General features: G+C 36.2%; 1 protein-coding gene across 13 annotated transcripts in view; it reads left to right on the top strand.

Annotated features, from left to right (window-relative positions):
* The window catches only part of dpr20 (defective proboscis extension response 20), a 524,337-nt gene that overhangs the window by 457,910 nt on the left and 45,849 nt on the right, over positions 1 to 20,578 (top strand). For all 13 annotated transcript variants that reach the window (XM_087348564.1, XM_087348576.1, XM_087348577.1 and 10 more), the window contains 2 exons: positions 15,070 to 15,374; positions 18,332 to 18,551. In XM_087348564.1, coding sequence (XP_087204690.1) covers positions 15,070 to 15,374; positions 18,332 to 18,551 — 525 coding nt within the window. The remainder of the gene's footprint in view (positions 1 to 15,069; positions 15,375 to 18,331; positions 18,552 to 20,578) is intronic.

Here is a 20,578-nt window from a genome sequence, read left to right on the forward strand (position 1 = left end):
TAATGAGCGTTTTCTTATTGTATGCTATTCTAAATAAAAATGCATTGTAAACTGAATAATTTAATATGCTGCATTTACATTTTGTTCATTTTATCATCCCATATTTAATTCTATGGTTCTTACGTGTTTCTAACATGGAGCATTTCATAATAAATTTTCTATCACTATTTGTTACGTGATTACCAGAGGCAAATTTGAACAATAAATGTTGTGTGTATGTGCGTAAAATTTACAAATTTTTAACCGAATTACGTCATTGAAAATTATTTTAAAAGCACCTGTTGCAATAAAAAGAAATTTCCTGAACATTTTACACTTAAGTGTCAATATAATGAACACAACTGACTGCGAAAAACCACCTAATTTTGTTTCTGAACACCACTGAATGATGCGTTTCATTTAAACTTAATAAAGTAAAATCATGAACAAGCACAAGAGCACATGAATGGGATGTGAAAGCAGTTTCATTTAATTCATAGGCATCAGTCACTCGGGTCCCGTTCTCTCAACACACACCGCTGACAAATTCAGTCTCGGTTAGCTACTGGGTACGCTACTCTCAGTCAACTACCACAGCCTCCTGCATCCCTCCTTACAGTTCCTCCTCCTGTTTCATTCTAGTTCATCTGCTTCCATGCTTTATAAATGGGACGCTGGATGAAGATAAATTTTTATCTACTGAGATTTACCATGAGGGATTCTCCAGTACACCTTACGTTGCAGGTACGCGGTTGTATTGGTCCGTTTTAGAACAGATAAAGCTGCATTTAGTACATACATACATATTTATTACATTCCATGGATCCATAAGTTAGTCAGATGACAATAGGATGTAGAATAGGTCATAATAATACAATACATGTTATACAAATACAAGTCATACTATTATATAAATGTCACAAAATACAGACAAAGGGTTCACATAAAGTAGAGATAAGTTACAAATAAATCCACCCATTATTTACAATAGATAAATCATGACTTACTTGTAAACATTATAAATTCATCAACAGAGTAAAAGGAGTGTGTAATTAAGTATCTTTTTAATGCTGGTTTAAATTGTGCCTTTTTATTTACAAGAATTGTGAGATTTGATGGTAGACTGTTGAGTGAGGTGACTTCGTCTTCATCTGGTTATGGAGGTAGCTGATCTATCTATAATAATTGTATCAACACTTATGTTGCATCAAGAACATACAGAGATCTGAGAATGTCTTTAGAAACTAAGCCTTTTATGAAACCAGAATTATTACTGAGATAGGATCCTCCTATTGCGCCAGATCCAGAACCAGTCGGAAAACAATTCTCAAATACCGCCAGTCTATGTAAATATTTTCTTAATGTCAGAAGACAATTTCATAGCCATAAAACCAACAAGAAATTTTCTGGCACTTAAGTTGTAGAGACTTATTTCCTTTCGTACCGCTTCCAAAATAAACTTCGTTAGTTTTGGTTGTTAAATCAACAGTCTTGACCTCGACATACTAAGTTGTAATCTTTACCAAATATTGTTACGGTGACCAAATAAAATAGAACTAATAAACGGGAATAATATGACGTAATAAAAATATTTATATTATACATCATAAATAAAAATAGTACTTTAGATGTTAGTAGTTGTAAGATTATACAAAATTAGGTATCGAAGTAACAGTGGTCCAAAAGTTGATTTTATTTATTTTTCTGAAGGTAGGATCTACTGTCAGAGCCTCGTGTAACATAAACAAACTTTTTGGTTCCACAAGACAAGGGGAGGTTTTGACTAGATGAGCAACAATTAGCTTATCAATGAGAACTGACGAAAATTCCATCACGGGTTAATGTATAGAACGTTTAACTGGATACCAAGTTCTGCTGGTACTGAAATTCATTTAGCTACAACTGTTAATGTGGCTGAACTAATAAATGCCCCTATCACATAACTGGAAGAACACTCCAGGTTATGTCCTGCTAATAATCATCAGATGCATTAAAGCGGAACAGACATTTTATCAGCTTTAATCTTGGTTTGTATTAGGTAGAATATAATAGCCGGAATGTGTTTATTTATAATCGGTGTTAACTCTTTTCTAAGGCCAGAATTCTCATTCTAGAGACTTTTTCTGTTGGCACATCCTTCCTAGGGGCTATCGATCGGTCAGTCAGTCAGACACTCAACTGACCACAAGAGCGGAGAGTCTTATCCGTGACCGGCATCAAATTAATACATCCTTCTGGTGGAGTTTCCATGGATGGAGAATGTGTTTCTCCTTTCAGAGCACAATATGCATATTCGTTAACTACAAGATTTTGTTGCCCCAACGAGTATTCGACGGTCTTAAAGTTATATTCCACGCGTAGAAAATCATGCTACATATTCCGTCCATGTATTTCTCCTTTAATTACCCGTCTTACAAAGACCAGGTATTGAAAATTATGAAGCTGAGTAACTAATATGAAGATGGTTGTCTTCTGGGATGTTGCACCGTGTATTATGGTCCCTATAAACCTACGTTTCAGAGGAGCTTACTACATCCATTATCCGCGAGAATAATTTTAAGAAATAATTGCAGAGTATTTAGAACAAAATTATTTAAATCAAATTCAATAGTTAGATTCCAACATATATTTCATGAACACTAACACAGACATACTGGCATAAGCGAATAAATTTGTGACATCAACAAATTACGAAAACAAACCGCAACAAAACGCGAACGTAACGTGAAGTAACGTCACCAAACTTTAACCCAACCTAATTCCACAAATTAATGTAACACACATAAATATATTAGGTGGGCAAGACATGTAGTAGCATGGGGAATGTGAGAATTGAATACAATATTTTAGCTTTAAAGTCTGAACAGTAAGACCTCTGCATAGATGAAAGAATTATATTAGAATCTTTAGCAAAAATGTTTAGGGTTGGGCGGGTGTGGAATGGATTCATCTGATTCGTGATTGGACCCGGTGGGTGGCGGGATCTTGTGATCAGAATAACGAGCAAACCGGTTCCATAAATGGCTGGGAATTTCTTGACTGGCTGAGCATAGGAATACCTTGAAAAAACAAGATTTTTTCTCATTCCGTAGAGTCTAATAGAACTGCATCGAACCTTAACCGAACCCAAGGTTAATTTTACATAAAGAATAATAAGCAAAACGATAAGAAGTGTGAATACGCGCGTACATAGGATTATCGACGAGTGCATAAGTACCGAGAGAAACACGTAATTCCCGATGAATAATTTACCGAATATATTAGACTTCGTTGAAAACATGGAGTCTACGACGAACCCAAAACACTCCCATACAGTAGTCTGAGTTGCCGACAATGCTGAAAGTATATGTTGACATGTGTACGATGCCAACGATCTACGAAACCTGTCAAAATTAACTATTGAAAGGTAACTGTATGTACCACCTTCTTTAACAGTCAGTAACCGGCGTCTTATATTTATGGGTTTCGTATGATTTTCACAATAAAATTGATATACATAATTGTGGCGTGTTGTGTTTTCTTCGCGGTACGGCCTAAATTCTTAAATATTATTTACACGAGTTTCAGCTTCAAAGGGATCTGACACTAGAATACAATTTGAACTCTGTAACTTCTAACATCTGAAAGAAAAGAAGTGATATTGACCTGTGCAAGCTCAATTCTACTTTGTTGATTAAATTTCATTTATCTTTTATTCTTTCCCGCAACACATCTACCATAGTTTTCCACACCCATATCAAGTTTCACCACGAAAGGAGTTTGTTGGTACACGTGCTTGTGGACTGGTCACGCAAGCAAGGTGCATTGATTACTCTGAGAGGAGAACGGATAAAGATTTCTCCCTAGTGTGACCATCTCTCTAGTTCTCTATAGCGTGTATTCAAGCTTTAGATGTAGCAATCCAATGTCTCCCTTTAGGCGATCAGTACTCTCCAGTAACACTCAGAATTCCACAATGCCGCTAGTTGGTTTTATAGGTTTAAATTCAACCGGTGATATTATTGCAGTTAATACATGGAACGAATATATGAAACACATATATAACAATATTAAAATAATACTCTCAACTTAGTAGTGCTGTTCATCTATGTATATAAGGACATAATCGTAGTCAAGTATAAATTTAGTTTAACAGTTATTTTCTAAACTTTAAAATTTATAGAAGAAATCTAAACAAATATATGTACAGGCGACTTCTGTCAACTCATTCAACGTTCTCTGTGTTTAATATTAACTAACACAATAAAATTATCAGCGTTGGAAAGAAATAGTATTTCAGAAGAATTAAAATCTTCGCGCACCATAGTGAACCTTCAAAACTGCAGGTCTGTATTAATTCTCTGTTTCAATTACTCCCCTCTAATGTACCGTACTTAATCCACACTCTCACACAAGTGCGAGTTTGTATATATGTTTACCATACAAATTATCATGTGTGTGTGCGTCAGTATTAAGAGCTCCGGTCTGGCTAGCAGTACACCGCCAGGCCACTAAAATTTTTGGAATAAATAGAAACGTTTTATTGTATAACACAACAGCGGTGTATTATTACAATATACTACTAAATTACCTTAGCACTGTGTGTGATTTTAAGGGGATATAGTAATATTTCATTTTTACACGTCCTGTATTATAGAGCAATATTTATCATTACAGTGTGTATGTTTCTAAGGACTTTTTACCAAAACGGCCTTATTTATAAAAATTGTATCCTCAGAAGTTAAATTGTGTGTAATTGCATTAAATAGTTCATTCAGTGAGCTCCTAAAAATACTACTTGTTTATAAATGCAAATGAACAGACAAAAATTTAAAAATATAATTCCGAAATACCCGTACAAATGGGGGGATCGCATGGTATGTACGTTAATTTCTACAGTTCGAGAAAAGCATATAATATTAAAAAGATTAGGAATGTAAAATCCTAACCGAAGTACATTCCCTCTGCATGCGTTCTTTGCAGCTTGACTTTCTGAAGGATCCTAGTTTTACTAGCGTACAAAATTGCACATCTCTGACGTCAGTCACAATTTTCCTACAAGTCGTTGCAAAAATTACTAATATAAAATGTAATAAAAATCCTGAAAGCGATTCTCGAGTTGTTTCGTGCGGACGAACGGACAGCTAGGCATGAGGTCCCTATACGTTTCAGCTGTTCTACGTCGTGAAAATAACGCACGATTATAAGAGTTCGTGGAAGGAAACACAGAGCCAAGGACGTACAGCGATATTTAGTTATGAATAGCAGCGTAATATATTAATATTTTATTCAATTCTGATAACAGTATCGGTTAAAAAAATGAAACACAACCCAGTCGCACATATTGTATTTTTAATATTCATTAATCCGTTTCTAAGGACTTTATTAAATGTGGTCTTTCACCGCAAAACTTCCTCATTATTTATTTAAAGACGGCAGAAAATAATAAGTAATCAAAATTACATTCACGAAGAAATTAAAAGCGTATTAAATTAGATAATTTTAGTAATATTCAGTTCTGAATCTAATTATCAAAAATAAATTAATATTTTACCTATTGTTTTGTATTGGCGTATCACTGATTTCTTACCTTGAAGGAAGACCACAAATCGAGCTTTTTAAACAGTCGCTAATGAGAATATTTGGACGTAAGAGGGAGGGACTATACAGGTTGAGTCAGAAGTATGTTTACAAATTTCGTGTGAGTGTTTCAGGTTCAAAAATAAGAAAAAAATGTTCCTATGAACATGGGGTCGCAAATGATTCATTTTCGAAATAATAGTCAAAAATAAGTTTCAATTAATTGACTTTATATCAAAGTGAATCCAGCTTCCAGGAAAGATTTTCAATGAGCATTTGGGCAGGAATTGTTGGCGACATGCTTATTGGTCCACACATGCTTCCATCATATCTAAAACGACCTTCAGACACTTGTCATGTCTCCTTGAAAATGTACCACTGAATACAAGAAGACAAATGTGGTTTATGCACGACGGAGTCCCAGCACACTTCTCCCGTCGCATCAGAGATCATCTCAATGAACAGTACCCTCAGCGATGGATTGGGCATGATGGCCCAGTAGCATGGCCACCGAGGTCACTGGACCTGACTCCATTGGACTTCTATCTCTGTGGTCACTTGAAGTCCATCGTTTATGCAACACCCATAAACAATGAAGACGACCTATTGGAACGTGTGCAGAAAGCGTGCCAGATGATTCGAGGAAACCCTGGTGTGTACGAACGAAATCGTCAGTCTTGTGTACGTCGTGCTCGGGCATGTGTGGAGAATGGAGGAACAACCTTTGAGCATCTGTTATAAAGGAACATCCCTGTCCTTATACTTGGCTATAAAGGCAAACATTGAAAATTATTTTTGGGTATTATTTCGAAAATGAAATATTAGTGACCCCATGTTCATAGGAACAGTTTTTTCTTATTTTTGATCCTGGAACACGCACACGAAGTTTGTAAACATAATTCTGACTCACTCTGTATAAGATTCTTGAGAAAATTACTTAATGAAAACATTTTAAATTTATACACTTTTCGAATATTATTAGGGCCTTCAAATCAAAAAAGGTATGTGTGTTCATATGGGAGTAAGATACGTGCATATAATTTTTTTATCGTACAACTATAGGGAAGCCATTACTTTGGAGATCAGATAGGAGGTTACTATAACAATTCATCTTAATTTATCTCAAAAATGGATTATACTGACTCAGGCCATGGTCCAGTAACGGGCTGTTGTATATACGGGAATGAACTTTCATTTTATTAAATAGTACCAATCTAAGCGACTTTCTGTAAAGGATTAAGGTTTCTAAAAAAAGATAACACTTAAGTATTAACACAATATGTATACATTTTCTAAGAAATATAAATGACATATCTTTATATGGTAAAAGCTATGAATTGTATGCAGGATATACCAGGGTCCAACATGTGTCAACACACTGACTATTACGACGGAGAGTTCGTAGTATTCTTCGGTAAATCTAGGCGAAAGCTTCCATAGCACCTTGGAATAGGTTAGTGTCGGTTCTTGACCAATACTTTCTACTTTAGGGATCGTTTTCGCTCGACGACAAGCAGCTATATCGATTAACACAATGTCCTTAATATCCTACGATCCAACCAAGATGTACTCCCTTCAAGGAGTGGCTGAAAAATCCAATTACTTTGGTAAAGGGGTAGTATGGCGAAACCAGATATCTGTAGGAGCAATTTTTTAAACCTGTAGAATGTTAGAGAAAAATAATGGCTTAAAAGTTCTTGCGGGAACTGTGTGCTGGTTCTCGGAACATTTTCTCTCGACTTTAAAGTATACCGTGTAAACTCTGTGTACGTCAGAGCCACTGTAGTTTTCTCAAAGAGTTCCGCTAACTACTGTTCAAAGTACTGCTACAAAGTCTTTCATCCACAGCAACGACACGTGGAAACACGAATTGGTTTCTCTCTTGTAAATATTTAAATACTTAAATACAAAAACGTATATATCTCTGCTTGTGTTTGCTTATGTTTTAGTATAAAACAGTAAACTCTCTGTTACCTGGGGTAGTTTGAAAATATATTTACTAGACAATCGCAACCCTTGGCAATGAATAAAATAAAATAAGAACACGCAAATGTAAAAAATACGTATTTTTTTAAATTAAATACTTTATTAAAATGTTTAAAATTTTTATAATAACGGAAACGATTTTATATAACATCTAATACAGTACATATTAACTATTTCTTAACATATTCGAATGGACAGTAATAACGTTTTATTGTCGTAAACGTCAGGTTCAAGTAGCAACTGATTTATGCTAAGACGTTAAAGAATATGCTGCTCTCATATTTATACCCTAAACGTTCCAACATTTACAACAGATTTTATAAATTAACTTTCAATTTTTGTTTAAAGTAGATAGATCCCGGTTAATGCACCGCCGGATTATCTGGAATCTAGTGTATTACTAATTTGGGCGGTATGGGTCCCAGATGTGTTGCCGACGTTTGGAACACTTGAACACTATTATGAAATATAAAACAGGAATAGAAGAATGGATGCTGAAACAAAAATAAATTAATGATGAAGAATGTTTCACATCGAGTGTGTATCCATGACCACAGCCCAACCTTGTAATATTAAAGCCATGACATGCATAAGGGAAATACGAAATTTATTCAAAATATGTACCGAGAAACTTGAATGAAAGTCACACAAATCTGAAAAGCACTAATAAGATTACTACGTTTTGGGTTGTGGCGCCATGTAATCTGGTAGAAGCTTTCAAAAGCTTTCAAACGCTTTAGAGGTCCTGTATGCCTCCATCATCAGAAGGCGTTGGTAATCTACCAGAATACTCGGCGCTACAACCTAAAAGACACCCATTTTCGTGCTTACGGCCGTAAGAACCTGAATTTTTACTGAAATGCACCACGTTAATGAATGACAGGAATTTGTTGAATAAATTACAGTCAGAATTTTTATTGACGTTATATCTTACTATAGTATACCAGAAGCGCTATATTGTATAGAAAAACGCAAACAGCAAATTTAGGCCATGTTTTTATAAATCCAGACACGCTACAGCTTCGTTTTGTAGTTATTTATTCAAATTAAGTGATACGTAATGAAGCATTTGAAAGGGGTCTATAAGGGAAACGTTTGAATGAGGCTAGGTCGTGTGTGGATCTCCTCAGCCACAGTCACCAGCACCGAAAATTTGATGTGTGTTTGAGTAGTAACATCCGGTTGTGGAGTTTTCATGTCAGCCAACTGAGATGGGATGATTAATTTCGAAGGTAGGATGATGGAGAGCGGGGGGTGGGGGGGGGGACTGATCCTGTCTCTTTCAAATGAGTGATGGTGCGGTCCAGTGATTGAGCAGGGGGTGAAACAGAAAAGCAGTCCATTACCAAGCTGAGGAACGGACCAATACCACTGTGCGTTTCGTGGCTATTATGATCGATGTTATTTGTGATTTTATTCAGACACAATACAGCACGTGCATCCAAGCGGAATGGGTTGAATATCAGAAGTTCTTAGTACCTGGAATAACTCTTACTCAGATATCATCTATTGACTTTAAATACGTAAAAACCGCTTAAATTTAAGAACATAATAATAATATTTCAGTCCCTATGCGTTTTCTTCTGTCTTACATATTACTTCGAATAAGTGTCTTCGTGATATGTTTCTAAACAATATACGACTAACAGATAATTTAGAATCTCACAGAAGGAAGTATAAAGATGGTTGTCTTCTGGACTGTTGTGCTGGCGATCTTCCTGATGACAGAGGCAGCAACAACTTCTGAAACGTCTGTAAACTTCTACTACATTACACAGCGTGACAACTCGGAGGACAGCTATCTTAAATGCAGGGCTAATAAAATTTAATGAAAAAGGAGATTAACAGAGGGAATCTTTTATCTTCAACATTATTTACTCAGACGTTAGATTGATAAGAGTATTTCGACTACAGGCTCAGGTTAGACATATAGCAGTTCATATAATTTAAAAAATATATAAACGAAATAATTTTATTCCCTTGTATTTTTCTAACGAATTCCATTTAAGAAAAAACTTGTGTGAAGTTTCTACTTTTACGTAAACCTTCCTAGCTCCGATGGGGCATTACCCGTAAAACTGAAATGCAATTAAATTTTTCGCACATGGCCGCCATGCTATTAATCCACACTCTACAACAAATTACCTTCGAAAAAGTTACATAATTTTAAATATATTTAACCAAACTTCTCTCAAGTTCCTGTCGTCCCTTTTAGTGACGAGAATATAGCTCCCCAGCACAGATATTCGACATGATATTAACTGTTTAATGTAGACAATGAAAAAGTCGAGATGGTCCCCATTAGAAAAATTCCGTATCAATTTCTGTGAAGATCGGTCAACTGGGTTATAAAATGATGAATGGAACACAATCAAACAGCAGGTTGGTCTCGTAAACTAAAGTTTCTCATATCGAAAGGAAAGTGGGCTAATGTATCTAAAGATATTATGAGCATTTCAAATACATTATAGGAAATATACTAATAATTATGTAATACTACACAACTGCACACTGAAACATAATGATATGATATTTGTCGGCATCAACAATTAAATATTTCAATAACCAAGACAAACCATATTTGCTAAACGTGAAGACTGTAACTATTTTTTTAATTCTGCTTCTAAGTTTGTGTGAAATACCTTTAATCATTTTCTTTTTGTTCAAAAGTTTTACCTATACAGAAATCGGAAAACATTACGAATCTTAATGTAAGTGACAATCTGTTTCATTTACACGCTTGGAGTCTTTCGAGCTACTTTGCACCACGTTCACAACGTCTGAGCATAAATCTCCGTACTGAGCACGTTAGCTAAAAGATGTTCATTTGTCGTCCTGAAGTGCTACAATTTTATTAAGTCGCATCCAGACTGCTCAGTATGTGGATAGTGAGTCGGTAACCGACCTCCATAAATAATGTCGGTTTCACTCACCAGTTCCCAAGCAGCGCGATCAGTCGAAAGGTTCGCTACATTGTCGGTACAGCTGTCTGTGCACATTGGCAAAAGTCACTCTGAGTCCCTGTAAAATTAATACGAGTGTCTGAACGCAGCTTTAGAGCCACAGACTATCATGACTGGTTGGTTTCTTCGTCTACATAGCCCTGTAATGTTATATCCCAAAAGTAAATTTAAACAGGTCATAAAAACATTCATCCGAAAGTTGTCTTGATCTCCCTTTTCATCATATTTGGCGATAAATAATCTCTATATATAACACATTACATATATTCACAATAAATCAATTATAAAAAAGTATATACGAGGTGCGATCGGAAAGTTTAAAGACTGTGTCAATAGCGGGCGAACCGGATGTAGTACGAGCTTCTGCTTTTAGGGGGTGCGGCCTACATTCATAGTGAATCATTGTGCCAGCCGGCATCATCAAATTAGCATTTGTTTCTTAGTAACGGGCGTTTTGGTAGTGCATTACACCGACCCTCCTGCGATTTCGGAATGGCGTGTGCATCAAATTTTGCCAAAGACTCGCCAAAACGGCTACGGAAACCTATGAAATGCTAAAGCAAGCATTTGGGGAGTCCGCAATGGGTCGTGCACAAACTTTTGTGTGGAATTCACGATTTAAAAATGGCCGAACCTCTGTCGATGATGACGAGCGTTCTGGACGACCATTTTCGAGCACAACGCCCGAAAATGTTACGAAGATTCGGCAGGCCATTCACGAAGATCGACGTCGTACCATCAACGACTTGTGCGACATTGTTGGGATAGGCTGTGGGACCTGTCAGCTGATTCTAAAGGAAGAACTCCACATGCGACGCATCATGACAACGCGCCAGTGCACACCGCCCTCAAAGTTCGGCAGTTTTTGGCCTCAAACACCATGGCCGTCATCCCGCACCCTCCTTAGCTCCGTGTGACTTCTTCCTCTTCCCAAAGATGAAAATTCAGCTTAAGGGAAGGAGATTTGAGACGATAGAAGAGATTCAGGCAGAATCGCAGATGGTGCTTGACAGGCTGACAAAGAAAGATTTCCAGGGATGCTTCCAGGCTTGGCAGCGGCGCTGGGATCGTTGTGTTCACTCCCAGGGGAACTACTTCGAGGGTGATAGATGAATTTAATACCTGAGATAAGTGTACGGGTTTTTATAGGCGCAGTCTTGAAACTTTCCGATCGCACCTCGTATATGTACCTAACAGAGAGAAAATAATAAGAGGATAGAACAAATTATATTAAGTCTGAGGTTGGAAGTTCTTGCAACGATAATGATGTAAATGTCTTCACTCTCAGTTCTGCAGCCGTGCAGTTTTGCAGGCTACACGGCGTTAAATTCCGAATACAAACGATATATTAACAAGGAGCGCCTATGTTCCTACTTTACATCAAATATTCCTTAAAGTGAACAAATTAAGGAACATAATGTGGGCTGGATATGCAGCAAGCATGGGAAAGTACATTCATACAAAATTTCAGTCAGGAAAGTCTGAAGAACAGAGACAATATTGGATGCCTAAAGGTAGTGCAGTATACATTTTAAAGTGAAGATGGCTTTCTTCTGAATTGTAACGCCGTGTACTCTGGTAGGCGTTTAGTAACGTTTCGGAGGAGGCAGCCACGACCTCTGAAACGTCAGCGATGTAAACCAGAAGACAGCCATCTTCATACTCACCGCCGTAAGAACCACAAATCACGAATTTAAAATATAACTTAAACGAATGGGGTGTGGATGTGGATTTAATAATCCAGGGTAAGGTCCAATGTTGGGATGTTCTGAACAAGATAATAAACCTTACGGTTCGGATATTCTTAGAACGCTCAGTCACTGGCAACTTCTCATGAATGTCTTTACTCCACACAGTTGTATCAAATGCCAAGATTATAAAAATTCTGATAATGATAATGAGCGCCCAAGACACGATGCCAGAGGAATATCATCATACTTAATATAAGATGATATTCAGGCATTTACCACAAGGAAATGAATAAAAGTAAGAAAATTGTTATATATGGAAACCGTTTTTTAGTCAAGTTTAATACAAGTTGGTTCATCTGCAAAGTTTTATGTAATTCAGTCAAGATACTTATTTATGTATGTGTCACAAGCCGACGTAGAGACATTCATCCTTTCACGAACAAAAAAGAATTGACTAAATTATTTTATTACTTGTAGTACTGAATCTGTAATGTATTTTAGTATGAAACAATGTACTGAAAATTCAGAATGGTACTACATATATTTGGCGGATAAAATGGTATTTATATGGTCCAGAACAAACCTGGAATTCTAACGTAAAATGTTATAAAAACAATCCATTTCTCACAAATGCACGGAGCTCTGAACAATTCGAAGCTTACATAGAATTATTCTCCATGACAGGAATTAAATTGATACTGTAATTTGTTTGCGTTATACGGTATGCGTCAATGATGCCGGGTCATATGAAATGCTTGAGCACTTGAGCCTCTTTGGCCCACCACCCAATAATGTTTTACAGTGAGGATGTAGGTATTACACGTAAAATATGAAGTTTCTCCTACAATAAAAGTAGGAGGAAAGGCACAACCAATACGCTATAGACGTTAGTATAGATAGATTAATGGTACAGCTTTATAGACATATATCAAATTTATTACGCAATTCTAAAAATTACTTTTACAAACAAGGTGAAGGAAATCCAGAGTATTCAGAAATATTATTATTTTTAAAATCACGTATGTTAGATATGTTTGTAGGTAGTGTAATATACCAGTTCTTCCCCTACCTGCAAAATATAAGTACCAACTAACTCCTGGGAGCCAAGTCGTTCTCGAGAAGCTAATAGTATCACAGAAAACCAAAAATTACTTACTTTGGTTTGTACTATGTTGATAAGAACACGAAACTTGTACCTGTACTAAGCCATATAAATCCAGCGAACAACTTCTCACCCTGTTTCATTATTTAGATCAATTTTGATATTATCATCTCATCTACACCTACATATGCTAAATGTTCTCTTCCTTCGTGCTTCCTGAACAAAATGTTGTTCGCATTTATCGTCTCTCGAGATGAAGCAGTTATTAGATCACTAACGTAGAAAACATAATAAAATGTTTTAGGAGATTTCAGCAGAAAAATGAAGAAGGAAAACATATCGAAACGGAGAATTGGGGATGCTAATATACACGAAACTAATAATGGTAATGGGTTTAGAGTATAAACCTTTGCCACATCAAATGGGGTAGTTTCAAAGAGACATTGGAAAATATTTGGACATAAAATGGTTGCAATGTTAGAAAAAATTGATACAATGGTTTATTCAGGATTTCTGTAATTTGGACTAATCAAATATAGTTAGGATCGTAAAATTAAGTGAAATCAGATGGACGGGTCATGCGGCGCGCATGGAGAAGACGAAAAATACAGAAAAGACCACTTGGGAGACCTAGACGTATATGGGAGAATAATATGCAAATGGACAGTTGGGAAATAGGGATGGACGTCATAGACGGATTCATCTGACTCAGGATAAGAAATGGAGGCGGGCCCTTGTGAACACGCTAATAAACTTTCTGGCCTAACTTCTCAAAAAGCACTGAGCACCTTGGTTTTACTCAATTTTTTATCGCGCCTATTCGTCGCCTGTAAAATATTAAAATACAAAATTTGTAATTTAATATTTAGATAAGCTGAACGATTATTTTTAAAAACAGTTCGGAATGTAGAAAAATATCAAATAGGAACTTAAAAAGTTTTATGGAAATCTTTTTTTGAGAAGAAATTGTTGTTATTTGTATATTTTGCGCTACATTCATAAATAATAACAAAATTTGTGGTCATGCGTTCTTTCAAAATATGTCACTTTCCTCAACTTTTAATCGATTAACAAGCTATATATCCATAATTACTGTGAATGCACAGAATTAATTTATTGTCATAGAGAGAGAGTTTTATTAAATTCCGTGATGCATAAAACAAACATTTTACATAATCAGTACTTTTGTGTCTGCATTTATGTCTGTTTTTTAAAAGTACGTTGCACTCAGGCATGCCACTTAACGAAAATGAGCAAACAACTGATAAGAGAGAACGCTATGCACACAAACAACAACTGACTTTGAAATTTTATTTATTAATGATGAAATCCTAACAAAACAGGATGATACAGACAGAAACATTACAGCTTCGTACTTATATACTACACCGGTAAAAACCTAACGGTGTTTCAGTTATTGTGAAGTTTTTGAATTCAGAATACCGATTGTATGTCTGTAAGAAGTTAAACGAACGCTAGGAAATAAACCACATCAGCATAACTGATTCGTACATGTAAGCTAGACCATCATTACTTCAAATGACTACAGTAGCTTAATACAATTCAATTTAATTTAACGGAATGAATTAGAGTGCATTTGTCACTTTAAGCACAACGTTTTCGACCGTAGCAATTAATACCATAATTTAAATCCCGGAAAACAAAGACCGTTCTGTCAACTTTAAATTTATTAAATCCTATAAGAATTACACATCCATCAAGATGAGAATTGTATAGCTCGAAATTAAACCAATGTGTTAATTTCTCAGTTTTGTCCCTTTCTTTCCAGATTCCACTACGTCATTAGTGACCCAGCAGCCCACCACTCCCAGTCTAAAGGCGCCGCTTGAGCCCCCAAACGAGGTGGCCACTAGCATTCCACCGGTGGTCTCCGCCCATCAAAAGACAGAAGCACCAATGCTTGGTTACATCTTCGACACTCATTCAAATCTCAATAAACACCATCACCACGATCATAAATGGGGACCACACTTCGAAGAAGTGGAGTTGGGTGCCAATGCTACCAACATGACCGTCCAGGTTGGAAATACTGCCAACCTCAACTGTAGGATAAGTTTCTTGCAGGATAAAACGGTGAGTTAATTTATCATTTCGTTATTATTATTTTTTTTTGTTTAAGAATCAATGTAAAAGCAGGCATAAGACTCATGAAAACTCTTTCAACTGAAGTGAATTATATGGTGCGGAAGGCGGTTAATATAATGGCGAAGGAAACTAATCATTATGATACTTGCATATTTTAATATAAAATTTATCTGCACATACTACTCTCAACAGTCATACCAGACTTATGTACTGAAATTTATTTAAGAATATCATTACAATTTTCCATGTGTGACTGAAAACTATAAAATGTATTTTGTATATAAACAGGAAAATATTGCGAAAGAAAATTAGTTTAAAGCAATTAATTTTATACTGATATACTTCATAATTAGTCAGCATAGCTTCAATGCACTTGGAAACGAATAATATTTCCATTTCTTCGAAGAAAGAAATTTCCTGAAAACTTGTTTGTTGGCTTTCAAACAGTTTTGATTTCCATGTGGTTTGAGAAACTTAGCAGTGTACCTTTGCTCAAAAGTTACATTTGTTTCATAAAAATACTTTTCTGGAGATTGTATGTCCTGACGTTTATACACACACACACACACACACACACACTCACACATACACACTCACACACACACACTCACACACACACACTCACACACACACACACACACTCGCACTCATATATTTTCACTGTTCCTTAGCAGCAGAAAATATATGCCAATTTCGCATTGACTAATTCCCAAATCGTGACGGGCCGCATAGAAATGTTGTGATCACTGCATGTGGCCCACGGGCCGCTTACCCTGTGTTATGGCAACCAAATCGAGGATTACGTGATGGGCGGGGTGATGTAGGTCACATGGAAAATACAAGAAACACACACGAAATATCAGTCAGCAAAGAGGCGACTAGGAAATCTCGAACATATTCAGGAAGATAATATTAATCGGGTTATTAAGTTTAGAGATTAAACATTCTGAAGAATAAACTAACAAAACTGTCTAATAAAGTTTCTCAACGCGGTTCCTGAAGAGAATATCTAGTATATCTAGAAACAATGAACATTAGTAGGTGGATTAATTTTCGTAGCCAGAGTTCATGCACGTAATATTCCCAAGTTACAGATTATTAGTTCATAGCAGAGAAAGAACACGATGCTTCTCGAAGACAAATATCAGTTTTCTTAATGCTGTTTAATGAAATAATATCTTGTTTATTCTTATACAAGTATAAAATTCACTAATGCACTATGTGGGCAAAATGTGGAAAGAGAATGTTTGCAGGCATTAAGTAGACATTGGTTTTTGAAGGATTATCGGACATTTTCATTCGTAGTCCTCCTGCACTGATCACCGCAGACTAAAATAATACATATTATGTTATAATATTAGAATACAATTTCAAAATACTTCCCCTAAGTTTATGCCATATTGAAAAAAATCTGTGTTCAGTAGGTGAGATTTCAGGGACATTTCGGTTAGTATGAAGTTGGATATCTTCTGGGTTGTTACGCCGTGTAATCTCGTAGAAGTTTACTGACGTTTCAGAGGTGCTTCCAACCCGGAAGACAAACATCATTCTTGTTATCAGTAGTTAAAGAAATCGTCACGACACATTTTATAAAGTACTTTATCGAAACTGATATCTGGGCAGAGAACTAGTTCACTACTGTAGTGTACATAGTCAGTATTTACGTAGCAACGCATCTTGTAGTACAGCTCCCATAAATAATACGATTATCCTTATCATAACACTTACCTCTTATTAGTATCTTCACAGCAGTGGGTGTTACGTGACAAAGAATATATGACCAAGATCCGTATACAAAAGTACGCAATCTCAATTAGAGAAACAGCTAGTAATTAGTTGTTTCAGAGTTGATTACATCAATCATTAGCCATCCGGTCGGTTTAATTTCTTAAAAAATACTGCGGTTGGTAAGACCACGGCCTCATGGGAAGTTTGGTGTTACGAAAACTGCAATTCAGTTTAGTCTCACAGAAGCCTCAGTTAGCTGTTCTGTTTTGAAACACAAAATATATTCTGAATTACATAAATGTATTTTAAAATTAAAATATAATTAAGAGATGGGCGACGATACTATTATGCAAGATTCAATATGCTTTAGAATATTTGTTTAGCCTTGTCTCCCAGCAGTTGTGAATCTTGTGGTGTACAATACACCGATTTGTTCTGGGAACATAAATTTAAAAAAGCACGAATACTTTAAATCCGAGGATCGCTACATGCTGTTACTGGTTTTCGTAACGCTTTCAGTTCTCATTATTTATCAGTTAATATATAATAGTTGCATTATTAAAAATAATGAAGGAGCTTTTCAAATATCGAATTTTTCCATTATGCGGACTGAGGCTGAATGAAAAGTAAAATACGCAAATTACAGAACATGTGACACAATGTAATTTACCAAGACAGTCTGTTGAAAATACAAATATGTATATTTTGTATTCCCATTTTTCTGGACTTCATCATTGTTCACTGTTCTAAAATATTACACATTGTACTTGTATAGATTGGGAAAAGGCTCCACTCATCAAGATCGAATAGAAAATCTTCAAAAATGATGAATGACCACTGCCCCATTCTGTATTATGTATTGTATTATTATTAATTATTCCAAATCCTTTTGTCATCTGGTCGACTTGTGGATTCATGAAATGTAAAAAATATAGGAGGATGGGCGAAAGATAGCGCCCCTATATTTTGGATGCAGGCTCTGCCCCCGTTTTCAGGTGAAAATTACTATTGTACCCAAGAGAGAAGGCTAGTCTCAACTGTATATAGGTACTTTCATACGAAGACGGAAGCAGAACCAGGTTCCGAAACGTATTAACGTTCTTTCAGAATATGGAACGATGGATGAAGTCTAGAAAACGGCAGAACTGAATTTAATACACTGCTTTTAGAACGCTCAGGAATTATACAAATATGTTGTTTGTTGTTATGACCAACAGGTGTCGTGGGTGAGGCGGAAGCACGGGGAGGATGATCTGCAGCTGCTGACTGTTGGACTGCACACGTACAGTGGAGACAGCCGTTACACGGTGGAGTTTCAGTATCCCAACAACTGGCGGCTCCAGATTAAATTCACGAACAAGAGAGACGAGGGCACCTACGAATGCCAAATTTCAACGCACCCACCGAAAGTCATACAGTTCCACCTGCATATCAATGGTAAGCTTCCGAACTGTACAGGGACTTATGAGAGGATGACAGTGCATATTTTGGAAGAGATGTGGAGTGAAGCGGTCGTGGCCTAATTTAAGATAATATCCCGGAATTTGCCATGGACTGACGATAACCCCTGTCAGGTTGGCCGGTTTTCAAGCCGAGACTTGAACCCGGAAATTCCCGAATACGAAGCACGAATGCTTATGTTTGTGAAATTGGCTTTATTTCTATTATAAGACGATTAGCTGTTATTACACTGCCAGTGATCTAGTAGTTACTAAGTTGTTTAATTTTCGAAAGTCTTTACGTTAGACCCCATCCCAGTAGCTAATACCGACAAAAATAACCAAGCCTTCTGATACCAAAACATTTAAATGGAAATAAGCCAATGAGTTTAAATCAAGCATTGGCGTTCTAAACGTTTCTATAATGCTAAATTAAAATCATTAGAACATTTTGTTTGGATTCTGTTGATTATCTTTGTGCGTTGTATATACGAAACACCACATAGTAGATGACAGAGCCAGTCCACGCAACGAAGGACATTTCATAACTTTTAATTTTTATTTTTAAATGAATAAAGCTGTTTAATTTTTCAGCGAAAGCTGTGGATAATATCCATAGAAAATATCATAATAATGTTAAAGGCTAGAGGTATATAAGTGTACACTGAAGCAGGTAAAGCGGAATGTATCATTACCAGAGATTACATGTTACTATGACTAACAGTCGCTTATTTTTTTCTGAGTAAAGTGAAGTCCTGTTTCTGAACTTATCTTAAAGAAATGAGTCACGTGTCTGCGGAGGGAATTCCTATGAATAAAAATTAATTACACGCTGTTAAAACTGAAGACGTTTAAATTGTATTTATTATTACGTCATATAGAACAGTAGTTGCAGAAACCGTAACACATATTAAAACAAGTTCCGAAGCTTAACATAACATGTGACCAGCCTAAACAATGTTCCTTCTGAAAATATCGTGAATGTGTCTAAACAAATATTAGCCTGTGGTTTTGAAGCTCTGAATCCCTATGAGTGGGGTTGCTTTTAACTCTGATGGACATGGTCCAGTAATACAATCGTTCCGGATTGCTTGTCGTCTGAAGAATGAAGCACATGCTGCTGGCTTCCAGCTAGGTCCATGTTTCAACTGCTATGGGAACAAACACGGAATCTTCTGACCGTGACCCGTATTGTAGTCTGCAAATCCTACTACCCGCACTAACAGTTGTTCTAAATCCGACGTCGATAATAAATGTTTTCAAAACTTGGCAGCCTAGTTTCATTTATCAGTGTCAAGAATGTAGTTTTCTCGTAAGGGAATTATTCCAAGGAAAAAATACCATTGTTATCATTGTTAATAAGGAAAGCGTTGGCTCGGAAATGGTTTTACAGGATACAAATTGATTTTTCTTTGTCATAAAATTCTGTGACGTTCTACATCGCTGTTTCTCACAAATCAGAGGCAATTACTTAAAAGAGACTATAAATGATTACTTCTAAACTCTCCAGACCAATCGACGAACCTAGAACTCGTTCTTACTTACCGCCCTCTATGCTTTTAACTCCAATGTTTTATTTGGATTCTGTATAAATACATTAAATATACATGATCATTCCTTTTCATTCCATAGTAATTCATATGAATTTTTAAACCCATTATCTTTTTTTTTTGCATTCTTTGAAATTAACCAGGTAATAAAATGGTATCAACGAGCGTAGTCTTGCACAAACGTAAGACTTCGTCCCTTTCTAGGGTAAAAAATGTCTTCGTAGGAAATGCAATTCTTGAATTTATAAACGGTGTCATAAAATCCTACTTGAATATGCTTACGCCAACGGTAAGAATGGACTTCTGAGAAGATCCCTCTGAAATTCCTATTCGTAATTCGTTAGTCGCAAAAAGAAAATAAAGCAGGAGTTATTTAAATGGCGCAGACGTCTCATAGAAAGCTTGAGCATACAACTTAATACATACACTTGATAATGTTACGCAAGATAATGTTTGCACATGGAGTGAGGAGGGT

Source organism: Zootermopsis nevadensis, unplaced genomic scaffold, assembly GCF_977971745.1.
Source record: "Zootermopsis nevadensis isolate Lab colony 2312 unplaced genomic scaffold, Znev_1.0 Znev_ptg000013l, whole genome shotgun sequence".
Classification (NCBI taxonomy): Eukaryota; Metazoa; Arthropoda; class Insecta; order Blattodea; family Termopsidae; genus Zootermopsis; species Zootermopsis nevadensis.